Source organism: Mizuhopecten yessoensis, unplaced genomic scaffold (genome assembly GCF_002113885.1).
Source record: "Mizuhopecten yessoensis strain PY_sf001 unplaced genomic scaffold, ASM211388v2 scaffold11081, whole genome shotgun sequence".
Lineage (NCBI taxonomy): Eukaryota > Metazoa > Mollusca > Bivalvia > Pectinida > Pectinidae > Mizuhopecten > Mizuhopecten yessoensis.
In genome coordinates, this window is record NW_018408870.1 from 61,865 (window position 1) to 81,524 (window position 19,660).

Consider the following 19,660-nt stretch of genomic DNA (forward strand, 5'->3'; position numbering starts at 1 on the left):
TATGAGAAAACTGTTCAATCAATATAATAAAAAAAACGCGCAAGTATGGAATACACTATACCAATATTGACGAACTGGGCCAATATCGATAACGCCCAAATCGAACGCACGCTATATAATTCGGAACATTTCTATACTTATCGGCGATGATTTCCTTCACCTTCCGTAACGCTTTATTGCCAGCAGCAGAAGACGACAAACCATGGATGTAGTGAGCATCCGACAGCTCCGCCAAAAACGTGAAGACATGCTGGCGGTTTAATGCAAGACTTTGCTAGATACGAAGTGTTTAGCGAGCATAATATTGCTTAATGATAATTTGTACTACATACTCAATGGCGAATTCTGAACTTCAAGGTTGTCTGCCCTTTTCCCTGTTCAGTGGTGCAGGTATCTCAGGAGGTACCATACATATCAATGTAATGTCTCCCAAGAAAAAAGCGAATTACAGTCAGTATATGTCTAATTAACAGGAAGAATAAAATCTTCCCACGGTTCGCAGTAGAAGCGGGAATAATTTGTATCGTGCGGCACGAACAGCAGAACGCTGTCACGTGTTCTCGGGTACACGGGTCGTAGATGTTGTCAGCGTGGTCATTTCTAGTCGCCTACTCGGGACGTACGGTTCATTTTCAGTGGAGCGCGACATCAACTGAACAATATTTTGAAATAACTTATTAAATTTGTTGAATTCAAACAGTTTAGTTTTATCATTTTAAGATTATAAACTGCCAATGATATATAAGTAGTTAATAAATAAAAGTGTCATTAATCAGCTAATTCCACATTGACCAAGTTATAAGGCCTCGGTCTGTCACATTGGCCCTCGGCCTGCGGCTTTGGTCAATATGACAGACCTTGGCCTAATAACAAGGTCAGTATGGAAATAGCTGATTAATAACACTATAGTTAAATTAAAAAAATAAAACATCAAGTATTTAATATGTAAATTTCCTAAAATATCTTCCACTTACAGATATAAGAAAAGAGGAGAAACCCGAACCAGTCAATTATCTATTTGGCGTCAAAATAAAATCCGGAATTATATTTACGACAAGGCTTTCAAATTAAAACCAGAAGTAAAGGCCAAATACGACACAAATAACAACCATTATCGGGAATATTATGTAAAAAAGACTTTTGTCAATGAAACGCATTATGTCCTCCTTCCTCACAGTCTTTTGTAGTTCTTCATCTCCGTGAGAAATTGTCTTTTCAGGTGCATTACCATACTCCATCACCTGGACAATTTTGACTTTATTGACGTCATCTACTTTATTGATGCTATTGGCTTATTTGTGAAATGAATTTCGAGAGTCTAACCGCAACAACCATCCAGGGAATATGCGTATATCGGTCACAGCCTCACAGCGCATGGTGAATATCGTCAACACGACCAGCTGACAACTGTATATCTGAGCCACGAGGAGGAAATAGGAAATCCCTGCCATTGGATCTGAAGCCTTTGGCATGTTTTCTCCAATAAGCGTCATAAATACGGCCAACGACAGGAACATGGTGATTGTGTAGGAAATCCGCTCTCCTGAGGAGGCGGGCAAGAGGAACACGAATGGGTTGAGAAAGCAAAGAAGTAGCACTGGTAAAGTCATCGATATAGTAAAGTATGTAGAACGTCTTGTCAAATGTATAGAAAAGTCTAAAATAGAAAAGTAAGATCCGAAAACAGTGTTGTTTGTGACTGACGTCCAGTCAATATCCCACTCCCCATTTGGTTTATAGTAAACCATGTTCATTTGTGGTCGTGCTATGATGAACACCATCTCAGAAGCTGCGAACATCCATGAAGCAATCTGCATGACACACGTTTGTGAATCAGTCGGAAACCTGGTCATGTCGAAGCTGCAACTAGCCTTTACATGTCGACCTGGTGACGCAAATACCGTGCCGTTAGAATTCACCCTTACGTCGACAGCATCATAGGATATATCCGACAAATCGTCAGAGGATGTTGTAATGTAAATTCGAGGTTTCCACACATTTGACGAGTTAAACACGATAGAGGTGATACCGAATTCGCTGGCGTCCCAGGCAAGGCGGTAATCAGTCCAAAACAATGCGATACCACAGTTAAGGGTGATTGTTCCGGTCACCTCGTCAAGGTCTAAATAGAGATCAGGACCATATCGAGTGTCACGTGTATCGGGTCACTCATGTTATAAACAGGCCGGAAGTCCTTGGTGTAGTTCTGGAACAGAGTATTCTTCAGTCTCACCAAGTCATCCATGGTACCCTGTGATAGGATGACGTCACAGCATATCACAAACAGAAGCAATACAAAAATCCTTCCCATGTTCAGTCGTTTAAAATGTTTATATGCGTACGTCAACTGTAACAGAAACGCCTACATAAATACGTATTTAAAGAAATGTGGTATCCGATTTGAAAGCATTTTGGGAAGGCAAACAGAGAGATTAACACATTGTTATACGTGTTTATGTAGTTTGTAGAAATGTCGACATTCCAAGCATAATAAAATCATGTAACATTTTTACTCTTTTTCTTTAAACAATGTGTTATGAGTAAACTAGTTGCACGTGAATCAATTTCTACATATGTTTACAATTAAAACTAGAATATCAACTTTAAGGCAACGGCGTTGCATGTTTTTCAACACTCATATCAAGCCCATCCATGTTCAGTCGTTGAACACGTTTATATACGTGCGTCAACTGTAACAGAAACGCCTTCATAAATACCTGATTACATATGCATAGCATTATTTTAAAAAAATGTGGTATCTTATTTGAAACCATTTTGGAAAGGCAAACAGAGAGATTACCACATTGTTATACGTGTTTATGTAGTTCGTAGAAATGTCGACAAAAATGTCGTGAAAATTATTTCAACTATCATAATAGTCTGAAGAAAATAACAACAAAATGTCGATTTACACATACATGGACGTAACAGCCCTCCTCCTCACCTGTGGTCACATTGGATTATGATGTGTTGTACCTGATCAAGGTCACATGATGTGATTTCAATGCAATTAAGTCCATGTCAATTAATCCATTTAATTGTCTATCCACCACGTACAGGTGTATACAGGTAAATCAGTTGTTGAATTCCAACTCTAATACATAACACACTTTTCAATATCAGATTATTGGAAATTATGATATTTTTCAGTAATCATTAAAAAATCTTTATGAAGATAACTTAAGTGTCATCATTGTCATCATGTGAACTCTTAGAAATCTAGAAATCTGTTTTGTATCAATATATTACAATACGTGTCTCCCTATGCAAAATGTAGTAAGTTTGTAAACGGAGTGCCTTTTTTCTGTGTGTGGTTATTATAAAAGTGTCAAAAATCAGTAAAGCGGTTCCGGGCTAGTGTAACTATGAATTTACATGGTTCAATGAAAAAAATATTTGACCCTTTTCAGCTGACCAATTAGTACCACTTAGTGCCTTAGCAAGTTACACAATGGACAGTATTGATCAGAGGCTGGGATTAACATGGCCTAGGGTATATTTGGGAATATTATATTAACGACAACAAAATTTATTAATTAATTAAAGAAAGGTTTATTGAGGTTTTTAGAGAAGAATGTGCAGAAAACATTAAAGTATCCTCAAAAGCAAATGTTTATAGATATAATATTTACGATCTTTTGATCGACAAAACTACCTGCGTAAACCCATATCAAAAGATAAAAAGGGCGATATCAAAACATTGAAACGTCGAGTGTAATGTTTGTAATCTAGATGATGTTGAAGATGATTTTTTTCTGATTTGCGAGCAATTGTTTTGAAAACTTGTTATATTAAAAAGCCAAGCATGATTAAATTAAAAGGACTACTGAGTGTGAAAAATACAAAAGAAATAACGAACTTACGGAAATATGTACAATTTGGAATTTTGAGAAGAACCTAATTATTATAAATAGATATAGTTGCACGCGCTTGTAATTGTGTTGTGAGTGTGTGCAATGTTGTGTAATATTATTTTGTACTTGGCACAGTAAATATCACAAATTTTGTTACTTTGTAACTGGTGAGTCGAACGACTCAAAGTAATAAAGAACTTGAACTTGAACCTGGCGATGAGGCCATGTACATGTATGACAAAATGTAAAATATTATAGGACTTACACTTACATGTATTGAGCACAGATAAACCAAATTTTATGTAGTTTTGCCACTCATCTATTATGTGTTGTCTATAAAAAGGCTGACAACGGTCAGAGATGTATACTTTTTCACTTGCTTGTGTGTGCGGTACCATTCCCTATCACCAGTTTCATAAAAACATACTTAATTATGGAAACTCCTTAACTTGAAATTTCTGGAAAATGAAATCATCTTCCCTCAACGCCAATAACGTTTTCATGTGGAACTAGAGAGAAGAGATTGTGTGTTATAAATGAGTGATAAATGTTTCTATCAAAAAATAAATCCCCCTACCCACACCCTTTTACTTGGCTCTACTCTACCATGACTAATTACCCTTGGACCCTGATAAAGAGGCTACAATGTATCGCCCTAAGCCAAACCCTCCTTGATCGACGCCTGTTTAGTTACAAACTGAGAAATAAATATATTGAAGTTTGACTGTTGTCTCAGTGCCTATGTTATCTGACATCAGACCCCTATACCCTCCTCTGCAGTACACCCCCCTCAGGGTTGGCCAGACAGTCATAGTTTCTCCAATACCAGGATTCAGACAGGTCAGATTCACCTGTAGAAAAGTCAGTATATATACCTACATTGTTTATGATCGATAAAGAAATCCTATTTTCGTATTAAAACCAGAGTAATTAGTCTTTTATTCGGTAAGCAGGTGGACATATTTCTGACCAAAACTTATTATTATTATCTGTGTGTCGCGTTGATCTGTTAGCGTACGTCCGGTTTTTGTGATGGATATATTACATGTACCAATTTTAATCGATATTTATCTTTATAAATCACGAGACGTTTCTGTTTGTTTTACACTCATCCATTATGCAAACGAAATGGCAAACTTTAAAACATTCTTATGTGCCTCCTCGCAGCCTACAGTTTACTGACGTTTCTTCCTATGCATTGTGGGTATATTCGCTTCGTTTTTAGATATTTTATATGTTTCCGTTTTTTATGTTAACCCTTTCTTGTCACCGCAAACGATTCACCGTGTGTAAGCCTCATCCGTAGCACTTCCGTACCGCTTGAGTCAAAGGTGGATCAGCGAACGTGTACGGGTATGTAGTTGTACTTTGCTCAATATTTAGTGCTCGACCTTAATTACTTCCGAGAGTGAATAAATGTTATGCATTTTGAGCAGACGAGCAGCGATGCTACATTAATATATCTAAATCAGTATAGCATTGCGGTTACACAACCCTACGTACGTCACTGTATCAATTCACACGAAAGAGGTTCCCCTTGGAGGTTCAGGGAAAGAAAAAACCTCTTGCATCCAGCTGCATGTCGTTAGAGGTGTTTTATGTTGGGCTCTTTACAGAATCATGGGTTTGTAATGTTAAAAGTTGATGTAAACTAAAAAAACAAGTTTTATTGTAGATCAACTACTTCTCTGTGATATGAAGATTGACGTCTTTTATGATGCAAATATAAGTGCCTTGTAGATTTGATGTCACTGCCTGAGTTAACAATGTGAGAACGCGACATTACTTAAATTCCACTTAGATTTACATGTCGGGTGTCATCGATGAAGCAGAATTCGTTTACACTTCCGGAACACTACGATCGTATTTTCCTTGTACTTCTTTATGGGTTTAACTATAAATATTTCCTTCCCTCATGTTTTGCCCTAGTTTTATCGATTTTGTGTTCAAATTATCGCCTTCTTGACACTTCATTATATTTTCTAGGGTTGGTTCTTGATTTTTGCAGTGCTTATAAAGTCAGCCAAATATTACCTGAAAAGAAATTAAAATATATATTATTTTTTGAAAGTTTTAAATTGTTTTTAAATTCAGCATATCGTTTTTAGGTCATATTGTATATAAGAATAAAACAGCTTAACCAATAAGAATTGGTTGATTACACGGGTGGGGCAGTGGCTAAAGCACCTTCCATTTCACCAAGTTGATAGGGGTTAGATCGGACGTAAAAAGGTTTGGGGTCACCTGCCACGCGGGTACTCCGGTTTCCTCCCAGATTAAAACCTCCGAGCTTTAGTATCCGGGCCGGCCAACAAATTTCATCAATAGAAGTTGAAATAGCTTGTGTCATAATTATTGTATTTTATTTTAAAAAGGTGAACCTTTACCTAGCAAAAATAACTAAATGAAGGAAGCATTGATGAGGAGAATTTTAAACTTTTAAATTGCGATGATGAACTCTTTGAAAAAAATATTATCAATATAGTTCGCTAATAAGTCTGGATATATATTTTTGTATCTAGCAGACAATATACAATATATAGGCCATACATACAAAATTTCATGTAAATCGGTACATTAATAAAAGTTTTATTAACAAATATGCAAAAAAAGATAATAAAACGTCACACACACAAAACAAATTCAATTTCTACCCAAGAAATAACTGCTCTTAGAAATGCCGATTGCTTTATGCTCGATGCTCTCTTTGGCACAAGCAAGATACATATACCTTAGCGGAAAGCATTAATTTTCATCCGTTTCTTATCACATTATGTACTAAATATGAATAGCTTCACTCTAATTTTTATCAGAACGTCTTTAGTTCAATTGCTAAACCTGAACTGCCAAATGACCATCCCGAGAGAGAAGAGATACGCTGTAAAGTAATCGACAGTCGCTAGCCTCTGATCACTAGAGACTTAGAAGACTTGGTTAAGCGTGATATATTGACACACGCATCATATATATTTGACTTGAAATTATATATAGAGACTTTAATTAGCGCAGTCAGCGTTGAGCGCAATATTTCAAGCATAGAAAATGCGATCTTCTTGATTATGTTCATTTACAGTTTGTCATAGAACAAAAGCATGAAGGCGAAGACATATTTAATCTAGATATTGAGGAAAATGAATATGTGCGTCTATATGATAGAGAAGAAGATAAAAGAAAACTGGTCATAATAAGGGAACACTATCTTGATTGGTGTTTTCATTTAAAACTATGAAGACACATATTCACAGTACCTAATTTCAAAGAAATCTATTTCTAATGTATAATAGTTAAATATTATCTACTGATGATGTCAACTTAATACCAGTAATAAAATATGAACACCAACGACGCAACAAAAGTCATAGACAGTGTCATACAAAAGAGACCTTTGTCAATAAAGCGCATCACGTGTTCCTTCTGTAAACAACGTCTCAGTTCATCAGTATCATTATATGTCTCCTCGTCTGGTCTCATAACATCACTGTCACTCGTGTCATTTGTGCTCATTTTGTTTTCTTTACCGGATTTTGGATATTCTACACGGTAAACAATCTGGAGAAACCAGAGAGAGATTTCACGAATATCGAACATAGCATCACAGCGTAAAGTGAATATCGTCAATAGGATCAGCATGCAGCTACCTAGCATAGCCCCGAGGAGGAGATAAGATATCCCTGCCATTGGATCTGACACCTTCGGCATGTTTTCACCGACAACTGTCATATATACGGCCAACGACAAGAACATGGTGATTGTGTAGGAAATTCTTTCCCCCGAAGAGGCTGGAAGAAGAAACACGAACGGGTTGAGGAAGCAAAGAAGTAGCACTGGTATGGTCATTGATATGATAAAGTATGCAGAACGTCTTGCAAGGTGAATTGAAAAATCTATTATCGAATAGTAATGTCCCAAATCAGTGTTGTTTGTGACAGACGTCCAGTCGATATCCCACTCCCCATTAGGTTTATAATGAACCATGCTTATGTGTGGAGTTCCTATGATAAATACCATCTCATAAGCAGTATAAGTCCACGACGCAATCTGCATAACACCCGTTTGTGAATCTTTAGGAAAGTTTGTCATATCGAAACTGCAGCTAGCCTTTACATGTCGACATGGCGAAGATGTTACTGAGCCATTAGAGTACATCCTCACGTCGAAGGCGTCGTAGGAGAAATCCGACAAATCCTCGGATGATGTGGTAATGTAAATTCGAGGTTTCCACACGTTTGATGCATTCATCACAAAAGAGGTGATACCGACGTCGCTTGAGTTCCAAAAAAGACGATAATCCGTCCATGATATCGAGACGACACAATTCAGTGTGATTGTCCCAGTTACTTCGTCCAGATCTAAAATAGAGACCAGGTACATATCAAGTGTTACGTGTATCGGGTCACTCATGTCATAAACAGGCCGGAAGTCCTTAGTGTAGTTTTGGAACAGCGTATTCCTCAGTCGCACCAAGTCATCCATCGTGCCTTGCGCATGTGCACTTGATATGATGACGTCACTGTACATTACTAAGATCAGCAAAAGGCGACATCCTACCATCTTCCGTCGTAGGTAGATATCTGTAGAAGTGGATCAGCTGTAAAAGAAGCAAGAACATAAAGTTCATGTTCACTGATGTCTAGGCCATCGAACTGATTCCATATGTTGCGTGCATAGTCAGAAGTAAGTGTACTCTCACACGATGTTAAGATTATGTAAGTCTCTTTAACAAATGATGAAGTGATAATTGTAACTTGCACAGCGGACAACCTGGAATCTCATAATGTTGTTATAGATTCGGTTTTGTTTTGGATTTACTTTTTAACGCCATTTAAGCTGAAATTAAATGTGAGAACCACAAACAAGAGTGCAACAGACAGGTATGTTTAGCAATAATATCAACTTATGCTATTTCGTTGACATCTCATTGAAATAGCCTTATAATTGTGTAAGTTCTTACAAGATATATAAANTGTTGGTTTTGTTTTGTTTTGATCTGTTTAAGTTGTACGTCCTATTAACAGCTCTGGTCATTTAAGGACGTGCCAGGTTTTGGTGGTGGTGGAAAGCCGGAGTTCCCCGAAAAACCCCACCGACCTACGGACAGTACCTTGCAACTGCCCCACGTAGGCCTCGAACCCGCGACACAGTAGTGGAAGTTAGGTGTTAGCATAATTTCAGACGCTTTTACCACTTGGCCGCCGCGGCCTTGGAGTGAAAGACGTTGACTTTGGTAATCGCAAATATGTTAATACACAATGCTAAATATGCACTTGTGTTTAAGGTGGCTCAACACATCGTCATCAGCGTCCATTATCGTGACGTACTCCGGAAAAAGTACAGCTCGGACTCAGTTATCTTGATCGAAATGTGCATGTACACTGAGTCGTCATTTCCGTATTGCGTATCGGGAATTTAATATCGTAGTGCAAATTATAGTAACACCTCGGCCGTTTTCGTTAAAATGGTCAAACCGATCGGACCACTGTTGTTCGTTTATTACAAAGTACAATTTTAAGTTATCAAACCCGAGATCAATTCACCAAAATCCACCGATCCGACGAACACTCTTGTGACGCCAAGATAGAAGTAACCATAATTGACAGGAACTAGTGTCATCTAACGTAACAATAATGTCCACGCCCTGAATGCTGTTGATTTCTCTGTAATCGCCCTCCAGATCGACACAAAGTACGTCACTACAACCACATTTACATTTCATTTTTAGTTTAGCATATACGCATAAACTGACATGGTTCCCTGTGTGGTAGTTTAGGATAAACATTTAAAGTAATACAAAGTATGCATTACCAAGTATAATTCCCGAATAAGTTTAGTGTAATTGATCAAACAGCCAAGCCTAGCTACTGTTAGAGTGTTTATGATTCTCTGCCATTCTGCTACCACTTTCCCTCCACCACTGTTGTTGGTTCGAGGCCTACGTGTGAACAGAGGTGAGGTACTGGCCGTAGGTCGGTGGTTTTCTTCCGGGTACTCCGGTTTTCCTACACCACTGTTGCGGGTTGGAGGCCTACGTGTAAACAGAAGCCAGTTACTGGCCGCAGCACGGCTTTAATTGACCATTTCTGTTAAAAGAACGTAAAACACAAACTAAACCAAATCTCTGGTGTTTATGATCCATCACTCAGTTCCATGTGTTGTCATTATGATATGTATTAAATGTACAACCTACATATAAAACGTATAGCTTTTTTGTATGAAATATAGCACTATGTGTCCGTTTATCACTCTTTTAAAAGACTATTATGGTCGCCATCAGGATCTCGCTGGGAACTATCTTTTGGCTGTATGTTAAATGTAGGTTGATGTTTTTGATAATACTCATGAGTGTGCAGTCTGGTTACGTTGTCACTACCCGTGTTCTGGAAGTGAGGACGTGACATTACTTGGATTTGGCTTAGATTTACATGGCGGGTGACATCGATGCAGCAGAAGATGCCATCACTTCCGGAACACTTTTGAGTTCGAATTATGGTTTTGTCATTTCGGTATTCTCAACTGTTGCAGGTCCAGCACTCAGTTTAAATAACTGATGATTGGTTATGTAATGGCAAAGATTAACTTAAGTGTAATAATACCGCAACATCATAAGCATCATTATCATGGTAAACATATCATTATGCTTAACCTATATCATTACGGTTAAACACTAAATTTCATCATCAACATTTCATATGAAATATTAAACTTCTTAGAAGTATCCACAAAATTGAGATACCTACAGATTTCTGTATAGTTTAAATAAACTTCTGACTTAATTTAATTTTCTTCAAAGTCTATCTCAAATATAGATGTCAACCAGAAATTCAATTTCTTAACATTAAACAAGAATCCCAATTGTGTATCAATAAAAAAAGAATGTGCAAATGACGTCACTAACAAGAAACTACACAATGTTAAATGTATATATGTTTATCTTGAGTGATTTTTTTGGTCATTATAACGCACTGCCTCAATGCAACAAATGACTTGAAAAATATGATGGCATTCATGCATCAATCAATAACAGGCAACACATAAAATATACCACGTAGCTACTTTAGGAATTATAAGGGTTATTTTGGGGGTTATATGGTATATACCGGAAAAAAACCTGTATGCACTTTGCAAGGCGGTTTATGCGCAAAAGTGCACACATTTTTGGCAATATATATATTTATGTTCATGTACCGTATAACCCAAAAATTACTCATGGTAATCCCTAATAGTTTCATTTAAAAAGACAGACATCTGGTTAATGATAAATGCATTTTTTATTTTTATACATTTAAGATGAAAAATAAAATTAATTTGCACAAAACACAACATTGCGCAGTAATTTCATCGCAGAGCAACTTCAACCAATCAAAGTTTAGAATTGTAAATACCGCGCAAAACATTCCGGCATACGACGTAATGATATGTTGCGCAGATAATTTATCTTAGTTTAGAAAATATTCAAAAGAATGTAACAGGATAAAACGTCTAGCATTCGGGACAAAATTCAATTATACTTGATTAAAACAAAAGAATAGAGACAGAAACTCCCAAAATTGTATAGAATAGTATAAATAGTGTTGTTTTAACACGTGTTTGCAAATAAGAAAATATACAAACATGCAAACGTACATCCCTTTTTCAAAAAATAGATGTATTCTCTACAATCAAAATCATTGTTGTAACGGCAAAATTATATATATTTGCTTTATTTGCTTTATTTCCGTAGTCTTTGATTGGCTGAACTCGAGATATTTATGCAACTAGAAAGTGGGTAAAACTAGTGCTCAGCTTTTGCATGCATTTATTAAATATTGTGCGCCGAAATACTGTCTACATGACTCTTGTCCTGTAAATGTTACCTCTACTTGTCAGACTGTCAGGGGAGTAGACCGCCCTTATATGACCATAGCTGTTGATAGGACGTTAAACAATACTAAACTAAACCAGGTGAGTAGATATGACGTTGATGCTAAGTGTCAACGTACGACTCTGACACGTGTTAGACACCTACGTTTGTGTATACAAACAAACAATACAAAATCATTTCCTGTACTGCTACTTACTTACTCTACGGAGGGTTTAACTAATGATCGTCTGACTTATATAGACCCTTTCATATGTATTATCCTCAAAGCATTACTGTATACTCAAACAATTTAATGTGTCGCTACGTTTCAGTACCTCTCAATCCCTTTGTCCCTATAATGATCCTCGGATAAGTACACAAGTAGAGGTATTTATCGTCCCTACAGTACATTTTCATGTCGCCCAACATTCGATACGTAACATACACATCTAAATTGCAGAATGGTTATTGAATGTGGGCGAATATTATCACAAGCCCTTTTCCACTAGGTCATGAATTCGAAGCCTACGTGAAGCAGTCGCCAGGTACTGGCCGCAGGTAGGTGGTTTTCCCCGGGGTACTACGATGTCTCTTCATCACCAAAGCATGGCTCGTCATTTAATAACCATAGTTGTTAATAGTACGTAAAACACAAACAAGCAAGACATGTATATCTAGCATGCCTTTTTTCCTGGAAAAAAAATCCCTCTCTCCTCAAAGTAAACAAAATTCTGATATACTTAATAACTTCTCGCAATCTCACTAGCCGCATCCTACATACTAGGCCACTTCTGAAGAACTCCTGTAGACCATGACAAACAATGATAGACTTCCGTGACGATAAGTATTTCAGATATTAATCTAAGAAAGTGATACAGTACTGACCGAAACAAAACTTCGCAATCACAAAAGTATTGTATCTTTTTTATGTCCTATTCATTAATAAGTTTCCTTTTGGAGATATACCGAATCATTAGTTAGGCCTCTTATACTGTTTCGAAAAATATTGCTGTAGCAGGATTAAGATTAAGTATGTTATATTTATGTGTGTTTCGCTCTAACACATTATCAAATGATAGATATCTACCCCAATGAAAAGTTTACAGTCATTGACAGCTTTGTACATCGGTAAATACTGACCGAATCATTGAGAGACTTGAATATGATAATAGCAAAGTTGGAATTATTGAGGGGGGATGTATTAATATATGTAATTACTAGATTTGCTCAATATTCCTTGAGAGATATTCATACCCCATCGTCTCTTTATGGACAAAACCACACCGATCAATATCTTAATTCAAATAATTTTGATTATCAAGTAGTGATTCGGACGTTAACTTTTTACCCTTAATTACAAATAACTTGGTCTTTATATCTTTTTTAAATATTGCATCATTGTACAAACCCTTTACCTATTATATGTTGAATTATCTACGATATATAGAGTTACATACCACCTGCATGTTTCATCCTTTTTCAAAGTTTTGTTCATCTTTTCTATATCTGAAATCTAAAACGCAAATATAGTTCTTCAGTGTCTATATTGATAGAGAAAATGTCATCTTGAACATTATATGTATCTAGAGCACGTAAACATGAGATTGTTCATATTTTAGGTGATAATCTGTTTCGAAAGAATAATGCCATCCGATTTAGGGCGAACTATGCATCACTTTACACAAAAAAAATCGTATTTTAAAGCTGAATCTTGTTCAGTACTATTAAAAATATCAATGTTTAAAAAACATACTCAAAACTGAAGTTTTACCTTCAACCTTTTTATTATACTATTACAGATTTGAGGGACACTTTGCCTAGTGCTATTGAATAATTGTTTCGTACCTCAATATATTGATAGTTACTTGAAATATAACACAAGTGGTCACCTCTTTATCAAGCGTTACGTAAGGAATTTAATTTTTTGGTCGTCACTTTTCCTTTCCTCAGCACTAACATTAAGGTAATTTTTTAAGTATTGACGTAGCTTCAACACTTCATGACCTACGAAAGTTGTCCTGGATACTGGAGTCACTTTGGCCAGTAAAATAGTGTGTCAGAATTTCGAACCTTAAAATCGTAAATCTATATTGGATATGGTTGCTATAAAAACTGTTGTTCTAACTTCTAAATTAAGTCAATGTTTATTTATTTGTAGTGTCTCAGATCATTTATGAACGACACGATTCCTTGTTAGCAAAGAAAAATCATAAAGGTTGTCACATGTGATAGAGTCAATCTTTACCGAACCGCATGATGTCACTTCCGGTTCATAACAAAATTTATGTTTAAGCATCCCTTGTTTCTGAAGTTAATTGTCATTAAAGACTGCTATTTTGTGATGAGGCTGATATAGGAATCTTTGTTTATTTCTATTCTGTTCTTGGTACAATAAGCACGAACTGATACTATTAGTTACACAGTTTGTTAGTGACCTAATACGGACAAATATTGGGTCTAAAAGAAACTTGTATCGGGCGAGGCGAAGCCGAGTTTCTTTTAGACCCAATATTTTTCCGTATTAGGTCACTAACAAACTGTGTAACGAATTTATCCCGTCGAAGGCCCTTTGGATAAAAAAAACTGCAAAATAATACAAAATTCAACATTTATTCCAACAATAACAATTTTAACTTTCACCCGCTTTGTTAACATTTCATCAGCTGTCGTCTGCACAAACCGCTTGGTGGCCATCTTGTTACAAGTTGACTCTTATGGGCAAAGAACGATCACTCTTTCGTACTCACCTAATGTAAGATTCTACTGACCTAATATGAAAATATACTGGATATCATGTGACGTCGTTTTGACCAATAGGACTACAGGATTTTTGCCTGAGGCGAGATAAAAATGTACATCAAGACAAAAACTATTCAAGAATTTCAGTTAAATTAAAGCCAGAAGTATACACCAAATCCCAAACAAATGAAAACTATCATTACAAATGTTAGGTAAAAAAGGCTTTTGTCAATGAAGAGCATAACGTCTTCCTTCCTTACAGTTTTTTGTACTTCTTCGTCACCGCTATTTATTGTCCACTCAGTTGCCTTATCATTCCCCATTACCTGAGCATTTATGACTGTATGAGCGGCGTCAACTTTGTTTGTATTGATGACTGATTTGTGAAATCCTAGACGGAACACAATCCGTAAAAACCACCCAGGGAACATGCGGATATCGGTCACAGCCTCACAGCGCAGGGTGAATATCGTCAATAAGATCAGCAGGCAACTGTAAAACATCACCAAGAGGAGGAAATAGGAAATCCCTGCCATAGGATCGGAAACCTTCGGTATGTTTTCTCCGATGAGCGTCATATATACAGCCAACGACAGGAACATGGTGATTGTGTAGGAAATCCGCTCTCCTGAGGAGGCGGGCAAGAGGAACACAAACGGGTTGAGGAAACACAGAAGAAGCACTGGAATAATCAGGGATACGGTGAAGTATGCAGAACGCCTTGTCAGGTGCATAGAAAAATCTAGCATAGGAACGACGTAAGTGTTGTCTGTGACCGATGTCCAGTCGATGTCCCACTCACCGTTAGGTTTATAGCTAGTCATTCCAATTTCTGAACGTGCTATTAAGAATAACATCTCAGAAGCTAAAAACGCCCAAGAGGCAATCTGCAAACTACACGTTTGTGAATCTTTAGGAAAGTTTGTCATATCGAAACTGCAGCTAGCCTTTACATGTCGACTTGGTGAAGATGTTACTGAGCCATTAGAGTACACCCTTACGTCGTAAGCATCGTAAGAGAAATCCGACAAATCCTCAGATGATGTTGCAATGTAAATTCGAGGTTTCCACACGTTGGATGCGTTAAATACGAAAGAGGTGATATCGCCAAAGTTGCTTGGGTTCCAGGAAAGACGATAGTCTGACCATGATATTTTGACAACACAGTTCAAGGTGATTGTTCCGGTGACTTCGTCTAGATCTAAAATAGAGATCAGGTACATATCAAATGTGACGTGTATTGGGTCACTAAGGTTATATACAGGCCGGAAGTACATGGTGTAGTTCTGGAACAGAGTATCCCTCAGTCTCAACAGGTCATCCATCGTACCCTGCGCATGTGCACATGATATGATGACGTCACTGTACATTACCAGGAGAAGCGATACGGGAATCCTTGTCATCTTCAGTTGTTGAATTTGTATAAGTAGATCAGCTGTAAATTAGAATATAAAGTACCTTTTGACATTTCTTTAGTACCAATTACAATAACAGTACATGGTTTTACAGGATATCAAACAGACATGACATGCATTGAACTACGGTTAGGAAAATCATGTTTTTATTTCAAAATTTGTAACACCATTCAAGTCTTGATTTTCTCGTGAAAGATGACGGAATAATAATATCACTCAGAATATTTCTTTCATTATAAAAATCTTTTATGAAAAATCAAATGTTTGAAATTTAACACAATGAATATCAGTTAAGTGTTATAGATTTGCATATTTTGGATTAAAATATCCTCAGCGAATCTGGAGGCAGCAACCTTTAAATAATTTTTTTCTAGAATTGCTATTTTAACAATACATTTGCTTTATCAAAAGAAACTACTATCTCAATTTAGAATAAAATTTATATATATCCATTCATACCTTTCTTAATTGACGATTAATGTATCCAAAGCGCTATTTCACTCAACACTCAGAAGAACACTTAGAGGCACGGTAGTCTATTGGTAGGACGCCGGGCTCGTGACCAAAGGGTTGCGGGTTCGAGTTACGGCACGGCACGGTGTTGTTTCTTTCAGCACGATACTTGAATCCGCTTTTTTCAAATCTGCTAAACTGTAAATGAGTACGTGGTTTGGCAGTGCTAGAATTGTTGAATAGTAGAGTTGAGCGCCGAAATGGCAGAACCGGCTGTATACGCCCAAGGGAGTTGAGAAAGATATTGGCTGGTTGCTATAACCACGGATATTAGTTTGTGAAGCGCTTTGAGACGACCTACTATCTAAATTGTGATACAGCGGTATAAAGGAACCTCGAATTATTATTATTATTAAGAATCTTCACGGATAGCTCCCAAAGATACCATTATGCTATCACACGGTTGGTTGTTCAAGAGATTAGTGACCTTATGCTACCCACATCCACAGAATGTTTGTCTATTTATACTTTACTAAATCAATAGGGGCTAATGGAGGCATTATAAAGGATCGGAAACCCTTTGTTAGGTGTGTAAAGAAATATGTCTGACATAGATGCCAACGCAGTGATGGTTTGATTGGCTATAATTGTGTAGGTATTACTTTAATGTCATCTCTATGTTAACATGTACGTTGATGATCGATCGGTTGGTAGTCCTTGTCTAGAGAACGAACCTGTAAAATCGTCTGATTTATTTTCGAAGGAAATGGAAACGGCCAATTCAGAACTGCAATCAGTGATTGTATTCATTTAGAAAGATAGATTACTGTTTGTACTAGATGCAAGCATTGATAAGCTGCTTTCCTTATTTTTTGGTGAAAATATTGAAGAATTCCATAGGAGAGGTTAGCAGGTTTGCAACACTTCAAAGTATTGTTGCCGAATAGTATTAACATGACATATAGCTTGGCCTGTAACTCGTTAGAAGAACGTTCTGCTTTACAAGCAAGAGATCAGCAAATCACATTCCCTTGGCAGTTATAATTGCAATAAATTTAGGTCAGAAAAATGCGAACAAATTGGAACTCAATCACGCTTGGCATACAACATAGAACATTATGGCTCTCTACCTCCACAAGTATCACATCGATTTTACAATGAAGTAGTAACTCTTATAGTGACAAGGCAACTCGGAGCAACAAGAACCCTGTTTAATTGGTCTAGGTATTATACATAATATTGTAGAACTTGCTTGGTTTTGATAATGGAATATATATGGAGAAAGTTGGTCTGTCGTCCATTAATCTATTGTTATTTACCATCGCAAACGTTGTAGAAGTATTCTATATTTCTATAAAACTACAAAAGATGTATATCTTACCTCTACAGATTGCATTCCTTATCTCATAAAACTCACACCATCTCTACAATCCGAATTTATTCATTAAAGTCATTCTAATCAATTGAATCATTGTATACAATCTTTGCCTTGTACTTTCTTAATTCTTTTCAATAAAAACTGTTTAATTCAATCAACCTAGTAAAGAAGTTTGTAGAACTGCAGTTCTCCATGTTCGTAGGATATTAGTTGCGGATCTCAATATGCCTAGAATTTAATGAACTTTACGTGTATCACATGGCAACCTTCTAGACAAAAAATGCATGTTGATCAATATCTGTATTCGAATCGTTTGGAGTATGAGGTAGGGTTTCTGTCGTTGATTTTCCTACCCTAAATTACATTAAAAGAAAGTGTAATGCAGGATTTTCCCACAATATCAACTGAACGTCTTTACCAGGTCTAGCAAGTACGTATGTATTTATTGCGTCATAATAATCAATCTTATTTTTCATATCTCAATTTGTTTATTAGTAATGATTGTGAACAGGGTTTCGAGTGTTTGTTTTTGCTTTTATTTTATTTTTTCTGGGAGGAGAGGGAGTGAAAAAATGACCATTCTACAATTTTGCTATCATTGATATCGACTTTCTACAGTAAACAAGCATTGACATATTTATCCTTACAACTTTTAGGGAGTTTTAGTTTTCCTGAATCAAATAGCTGAGTGTTGTGATCTTTGTTTGCTATCTTCATTACTGTTTTCTACCTTTTAGTATACCTAACTATACTTTTTGGTTCAATGGTCAGTGTTATAACAAACTTATTAATTTATACAATGTATGTGTATTACCTAACTGTATAATGAAGTACTATTTGGAATTACATTTTCAAGCGAAATCGTATTGCAAGATCCTATTTCTATTTACCTGTATAATTGTTAAATATGACAAATGAAATAAGATATTGCTTTTAAAACTTTTAAATTCAAGAGGTCAGCGGATCTGATGCCAATGGCAGATTTGTTTTTAAAAACAAAAATTATGATTATTATATTTCTCTAGTAAAATACACCGCTATATCAAGTTGTAACTCTCAGTCAGAAAAAATGGGTTCAGATATTTTACAGTTTATATCCGTAGGAATGACTAAAATCGAACAAGGAGTAGTGCTGGAGGTTGTACCAGTGTTATATTTTCTCGTGTATCTGGTTTAATTATGATATTCCTCCTAGAACTTGTTCATGATATCACCTCCGTGAGTTTAAACAAGTGCGATACTTGTACTAGTATTAAACTGTCCCTGTGGTCTTATTCCAGTATGATAACCCTACCCCCTGAGTCGTCCTTCGAGGACTTATTGGTAATGCTTGGCACAAAATGATGGGAAATCCTAATCCAGCTCTAATAGAACAGAACGAACACTGCTTGCCTGCAGGTTCGTATTGTACTTGTGATTAACGTTAAGCTTGGTGGTGATGTTATAATGACATCAACAACAAACATTGACATTAGGAATTTGCAGAAGTGATGATACTTTTTAAACTACCGTTTTTATATAAGCAAGCAATAATAAGACCATATTTTTTTATTATTACAACAGAATCAGAACGGTAACACTGACAATTCCTGAAAGATAGATGTTATCTTTATTGAATAAACCTATATGGTTTGTATCCCCCGCTTTCACCGAAACGGGGGATATTAATTTGGGTTCGTCCGTCTGTCTGTCACGCTTCGTTTCCGTGCAATACCTACAACAAATATTAACCGATTTTCTTCAAACTTGCTTACAGGGTTAAATGCCTTACGGGCTCAACCACGTTCGATGACCGCTTTCAGCAGATCCCATTTGGCAGAGTAATGGTCCCTTGAATAACGAAAAACGTCGTTATCTGCCGCGCTACGTTTCCGTGCAATATCTGCAACACATGTTAACCGATTTTCTTCAAACTTGGTCACAGGGTTCAATGCCTTAAGGACTCGACCAAGTTTGATGACCCCATTTGGCGGAGTTATGGACC

The 19,660-nt window shown here is 36.6% G+C and overlaps 1 protein-coding gene across 1 annotated transcript; it reads right to left on the reverse strand.

Annotated features, from left to right (window-relative positions):
• Positions 1-1,292: 1,292 nt before the first annotated feature.
• Positions 1,293-15,755, reverse strand: LOC110465472 (neuronal acetylcholine receptor subunit alpha-6-like). Its single transcript, XM_021521307.1, has 3 exons — positions 14,757-15,755; positions 8,403-8,442; positions 1,293-2,122 (listed from the first exon to the last, which is right to left on the reverse strand). The coding sequence occupies exons 1-3, from the start codon at positions 15,753-15,755 to the stop codon at positions 1,293-1,295; spliced, it is 1,869 nt and encodes a 622-aa protein (XP_021376982.1).
• Positions 15,756-19,660: the final 3,905 nt, after the last annotated feature.